General features: G+C 46.3%; 1 protein-coding gene across 1 annotated transcript; it reads left to right on the plus strand.

Moving 5' to 3' along the window:
- Window positions 1-396: 396 nt before the first annotated feature.
- On the plus strand, window positions 397-917 carry LOC104405516 (chromosome unknown open reading frame, human C20orf196; the record flags this gene model as incomplete). The annotated part of the gene is made up of 1 exon (XM_010014248.1): window positions 397-917. A coding segment is annotated over one exon (521 nt), but the record flags the coding sequence as incomplete, so codon positions are not given.
- Window positions 918-6,722: the final 5,805 nt, after the last annotated feature.

Here is a 6,722-nt window from a genome sequence, read left to right on the forward strand (position 1 = left end):
GAGGACAGGACAGCACATGGTGCTGTAGGAGTAAAATTGAGACTATAAAAAGGGAAGGATTAGACCCTGGGGATCAAGGGAGGAAACTGAAACAGAGGGAGAACTGCTTCAGCTGCAAGCTAGACTTCCCTGTGCTTCAGATGTCATCTCCAGCAGCAGCAGATCCCAATTTCCAACTCTTCAGTCACTGCAGAGAGTCAAGGCCAAGACAACTGAGATATCCCCAGATACAGCCCATCTTGTATGAATCTATGCAGCAAGCCCCTCTGTAGTCCAGCCAGGTTTAAAACAGCACAGAGCCTGTTTGCCAGACTGCAGTGAGGAGAGACAAAAAACCCCATCTTGCCACAGGGATGACCTGGTGATTAATCAGTTTCATTGATCTTGTGCTTGCAGGAGAGAGCGATCTGTCCTCTGCAGTTCCTGCAGGCTTTGCTGCTGGAGGCCCTGAGGAAGCAAGCATGAGATGTTATCCAGAAGCAGGGTTGTGTGAACCCACTGAACCTAATGATGCTGTGCTCTCCTCCATCTGTGAACATGATAGTGCAGAAGATACCAGAATCAGGAAATCTCTTGATGGCTTTTACAAAATGTATTGTGAAAAACGGCCAGACAGAACAGATCCCACCTACGAGGCCACATCACGATGCCTGTCACGGAAGATTTCAGAGCTAGCAAGCCGGGATGGAACAAAATATGCCTCGCGTTGCCTGCAAATGGCCCAAGTGGTCTTGAACAGAGATGGGTGTAAGATCTTTCCCAACCACCCCACTACTGCTTGCTTTTCAAAGCCAGCTGAAGGAGAAGTCGTGTTGGAAGACATAAAGAGAACACCTGGACTCTCCGATGATGTCCTGCAATTCCTCTTGAAACAAACACGGACAGAACAGGGCCCTGCCGTGTCACATGAGAAGTGAGCAAGACACTGGGATGTTGCTGTCATTGGAGCTTTGCTTTTACTGTGAAAAAAGGTGATGTTCTTAGAAAGTAACTGTTCTCTTAGCACCATCTTGAACACACGTATTCCATGGAGGGTTTCATCTGGAGCAGACCTTGCCACCTTGGTCTCTGCAGGGCAGCACTGCTTAAGGAGCATCTGTGGTCCCCATGTAACTGCTTAGGATGTGTTGACTAAGTGGGCCGGGTGACGGGTAATACGGTGTGTGCTGCTGGGGCATCAAACATGATGATTTATACCTACCAAGCTTTTAAATTGACCTGCACCCCCACCCCAGCTGAACCCCAGCCCAAATTCAAGCATGGCATGGGCATGGATGTCCAAATGCTGTTGACTGTAACACACTGACTGAACAAGCTTGGAACAATATGCCTCAGAGCTAGGGAGGAAACATAAGACTTTGTTCTGTACCTGACAGATACTGTAACTCCTGTGCCTCCACCGGGTGCCTGATAGCTCTGTGTGTTTGCTTACAGATGTGCTATTCCACAGATCATGACTGCAACGCGGGTGAGCTTTTTCAACAAGAAAAAGTGTGTGTTTTTATGAGAGCGGAAATACAGCTTCTGAGAAGGTTATTTTTTTTAACAGGAAGGATAAAAAAAGAAAATAAAAAAAGCTTTATCACCGTAGTGATGTTTCTAACACTTCAAATGCTCCAGCTGAACAGATTGAGGATTTTTTTCCTGTCTTTATGAGGTGGCTTGAGAGCAACCTGAAATAGATTCATGAGTAAGGGCTCTGCAGAGATGTCTGTAGGGAAGCTGCAGAGTTGGTGCCAGCTGCCCTGGTAGCTGCCTGCTGTAAGATTCAGAATACCTAGGAAGAGCAGAGCTCACAAACCAGCAGGCCCAAGACTGTGTGTCACTTGGTTGATTCTGCAGGGGCAATGTTGCTTTCTCCACCTTTCTCCCTACACCTACCATAGAGTCTGAGCTCAGAGCTTTCACAGAGAGAAAGCCAATGCTTGTTGCTTGAGTACACTCTTATCTTTGTTGGCACTGCACAGGACCTTGTGATTACTTTCTTGGTGTGTTGATAGATGATGGAAAATGTTCTGTGAGATGTCTGAACCATCCCACCATTAGGGATCATCTGGTGTTGGTTACAGCAAAGGTTTGCTTTTTCTAAGCTCTGCTGCTGTTTATACGAAGAACTTTCTTGCTCTGGTTTTAGTTGGCAAGATGAGCACTGACTGCAGTGGGAACTGGCCCAATGCACTGGTTGCCCAGCTTGCATTTTAGTGACTGTCACTTGCCTATGACATTAAGAGCTGACCTTAAGGACTAATTCCCAGCAGTTGGTTTTGGTGGGGATTTAAAGTGATCTCTGAGTCTGATGCATTGCTATGGATTTGGCAGGCCTGATTTCCTTTGCTTTGTGCTTACAGAATCCAGGAGTGAATCCCAAGGAAAACAGCTGCACTAGGGATGCAGGACTGGGTTCCCACTGTCAAAGCTGTGGTGGGAAGGGTGCTGCTGTCACACAGGGCTGCAGTTCAGGCCCCTCTGCTCAGCATGTGGGAGCCCTTTGAAGTGGTCAGCCAGGTCCAATCCCTCTCTGGACAGGTTGTCAGTCACTAAAGCTATGCTTTACTGTCTGCAATTATAAATGTTCTGTTCTTGAATGAGGTATCAGGCTCGAAAAGAGACAGCTGGGTTGGAGAAGATAGGTACATTGTAGTCCTTACCAGGGTTGCCAGACCCACTGCTTTGATGGAGGTTTTGCTTCGTTTCACAGCTTGCAAATCAAAGAATCCTTCTGGAAAAATTCTGAATTTTGTCTTCTCCAAGCTTTTATTGTTAGATTTTCATTAATAGAATAAACCTAATTAGTTTATGGCACATTTTCATATGTTAGGTGCTTATAGAAGCAGAGCAGAGCTCAGCTAGGTAAATTAGGCTCCAAAATCCATTGATTTTTAATGATAACAAAACAAGCTTAATGTTTAGGCAAGTCTGACAGTCTTCTCGGATTTCAGGTGTTAGGAGCTGAAATATGATGGAGTTTAGAATACCTGATCATTCCTTCTGTGAAACAGCTCCATTCCTGCAGAAACACTTAGTATTAAGAAGTGTTTCATTGGAATCTTACACTTCAATCACTTTTATTAAGTTAAACAAGACCGCAGCACAGAGAATAATACTCGTCACTCCTTTTCCCACTCACTGCTAATTAAATTTTTTACAAACCTGTGCTGGAACCTGCTCTGTGTATTTCCAAGTCTGCTGAAAGCCAAACCATTTGTATTACTCATTTCCTTGATAAACATCTCTCCTCGATTCCTTCAAGACACAGGATGATGAATGCATCTCTCTCCTTTGCCAGGTGTTTCAAGCAAGGTTCACCAATTGCTTTGAACAGGTTGTTCTTGAAAGAAGCACAGTCCTATTTCGCATTTTATGATGCTACATAGAAGACATCATAATAATGCATATTACTTCTGGTGAGCAATAGCACAGGGGGGCTAACTTAGTCTTTGAATTTCTTATGCTGATTTGCAGTCATAACTAAGATGTGTTGCTTTGAATTAACTAAGTTGGATTGTTTTCCTCCTATTTTTGTGAGTTCTTTGCATTTTGTCTGTTGCTTTTGTGACTTTTCTTAACCTAAGAGAGGGGAATCTATCCATGTTATGGATGCACTAAAATACTCTTTCACAGACTACTTCGCCTCTTTCTTGCAGTGGAGTCTTGAGAAAGATGGAAGCAGCTTTGAAGGAACAATCAGCTTAAAATGTGTAGGGCTGCCAGGATCCTATGTCAAGCCAGTCCTCAGCAGTGTAGAGTGGTACGGCTGCATTAGAAAGCCAATGCACCTCCTACCACTGTAAACACAGCCACAGGTGCCTTGTCCTCTGCTGCCAGTTTGAGAGGCATGAACTTGGCCAGAGCAGTGTCCCCTACAAAAAACAGTGTCCAGCCAGTGATGGGAGACAGGAGGAGGACAGATCCCAGGAAGAATGAGAGCAGGAGGGAGGGACTTGGAATGGGGAAAACAGCCCCAGGAATGCAGATGGGTGAGTAGGTGCCTCAGGTTGAGCTTTTGGGGAGCTGCTCTCCTGGATGTTGCCCCCCACACCGGTCAGTCACCCTGTGGACAGGGGAAGGAAGCAGCCCCAATGGGGAAGAGTGCTTGCAGGCTCCATCCCTGCCAGTTTATACACAGCTTGACAGCGCTTCTGTCCTGTTTTCCTCTCCACCATCATCCCTTCACCAACCTCCAGTTCTTTTCTGTCTTTTGTGATGGTGCTAATGAGATCCCTGGAGGAGTTTTCCATTTAAAATGAAACAGATGTCTCTGAGCCCAAAGAGCCTGATGTCAGTCAGCAATAGAGCAATGAACCCACACACAACCACTTAAGCTCTCTCTCTTGGAGGCCTTCTATTGCTCACTGGCTTCTTTGCTGCTTTACTCCCTCTACCAGGAAGACATGTGCCATTCTGCATGTTTTCCACACACTGTTATGTTCACTGATGGGGTGGTTTGCTGCAGGATGTTGCTTGCAGCGAACAACACTGAGGAGGCCATTAATTCTCCAGTGTGGATGTGTTCAAGGAAGCACAGAAAGCAAGAGGAGGGTATGTGCTTTAGTTGACAGCATATGGGCAAAAAATGAAGAAGAAAGCACAGCTGGGATCTCAAAGGTCACCTTCAAGTTTCCCAGCTAATGTGGTTACTCACACCACTTGCGCCAGTTTTAGCACTTGATTTTCAGCATTTCAGTTCAGAGGTAGCTCTTACCCTGCCAGCCCAGCTGCTGAGGTTCCTCAGCTGTTCCCTTTCCACACTGGTCAGATCCAAGCATGAGTGTTTGTGTTTCACGCAGCCTGCTGCAGTTTCACATGGGGCTGCTGTTCCTGCCTTGCTGCCCCTGGCAGGTTGGCACAGCTGCTCTGCTCTGCAGGTGTTTCCAGCAAAAGCAGTGGAAATTTGGCTTTAACCAGAGCACTAAGAGGCCCTGCTGGCCCAGCTGGCTGCAAATTATGGCCAAGATCTGTGGATTTGATGCAATCTCTCTTTGCAAATAGCTTTATACTGGAACTGTCTTGCTGTCTTTGAGTTATGCAACTGATACATCTGGCTTCTTGGTGGTTCTGCTTAAGGTGTTGCTTGCTTGCTTTTATGGGGGGGGTGTTGTACACCTGCTGAAGGGCACACGGGATATTGGAGCAGCCCCCAGCTACTCAAGTTAATGGTGCTAGGGATAAAAAAGGAGCTGAGATGAGGATCCAGCATCATTCCTGTAGTAGTAAATCTGTCTGCAGGTGCTGGTCTGCCAGAATCCAGAGAAAAGCATCCTGCAGGCAAAAATTATGGAGAAAGGTAATACCAGCTGCTATAGCAATAGTTACAGCTGGAAAAAATAAACATGCTCTGGAGTGTGCTATCAATAATTACAGAAACAGTACTGGCCTTTCCCTGCCAGCTCACATTGCTTAACCAGCGTGCATCTGTCACAGCTACAAGGGCATTAATACTGATGGATGTAGGGAGGTATTGCTAAGGATGTACATGGAGGAAGGAAGGTCTTCAATGTAAATCAGATGTTGTTGCTTGTAATTTTTCACTAGTATTTGTGCTGTTCCACACAGTTATATATGAACTGCTGTGGAAAACCTTTTAACTGCCAATTTAAGGGAAATAACCTCCAAGAAAGAGTGAGCTGGAGAAGTCAGAGGGCTGCATCTGGAGCCCTTGAGTTGCTGTACTGGGTTTGGTGACTAATAGGTCTGTGCTTTGGGTTTTGATCACCTAGTCTGCTACTCAGATTTTTTTTAAAAGAAGAATCCAAACCCATACAATTTCCACAAAGAAAGCTTGGAGCAAAATGGGAGTTTCCTGTTCTTTGGGAGAGTTTTGCTGCCACTGAGGTTTGAGAGATACCTGCTGGGTTTTGATGGAAGAGAAAAGAAGCCCTAAGGGACTCTAGTCTCACCCTCAATCAGCCCTGGAGCCAGATGTGGCCTTTCCCACTTATAACAAATGCGAGGTATCTGCCTGGAGCCCCTCTCTGGGGCTGTGAGGAGAAAGGGTGCACAAAGAGTGCGCCTCCTGAGGCCTGGAAAAAATGGAGTTGCCATCTTTTTATCTGCTTTTTGAATGAGATTTAGAAAACATACAAGAGAATAGCTGTTCATTTGTTGATAAGTGTTTTAAATGATGATAGAATCATAGAATCAACTAAGTTGGAAAAGACCTTTAAGATCATCACATGCAACTGTTACCCCAGGAATGCAAGTCCACCACTAAACCATGTTGCTATGGGCTTTGTCTATACAGTTTTTGAACACTTCCAGGGACGGTGACTCCACCACTGCCCTGGGCAACCTCTTCCAATGCCTGAGCACCCTCTCTGTGAAGAAATCTTTCTTAATATCCAATCTAAACCTCCCCCGGTGCAGCTTGAGGCCATTACCTCTTGTCTTATCTCTTGTTACCTGGGAGAAGAGACTGACCCCCACCTCACTACAACCTTCTTTCAGATAGGTCCCCCCTGAGCCTTCTCCAGATGAAACACCCCCAGGTCCCTCAGCCATGCCTCATCACACGTGTGCTCCAGGCCCTTCACCCGCTTTATTGCCCTTCTCTGGCCTCGCTCCAGCACCTCAATTGTCTCTCTTGTCATGAGGGACCCAGAACTGAACACAGGATTCAAGGTGCGGCCTCACCAGTGCCAAGTACAGGGGGATGATCACTGCCCTGGCCCTGCTGCCACACTGGTACTGACACAGGCCAGGATGCTGTTGCCCGTCTTGGATGC

The sequence above is a fragment of the Nestor notabilis genome, unplaced genomic scaffold (genome assembly GCF_000696875.1).
Source record: "Nestor notabilis isolate BGI_N333 unplaced genomic scaffold, ASM69687v1 scaffold9815, whole genome shotgun sequence".
NCBI lineage: Eukaryota > Metazoa > Chordata > Aves > Psittaciformes > Psittacidae > Nestor > Nestor notabilis.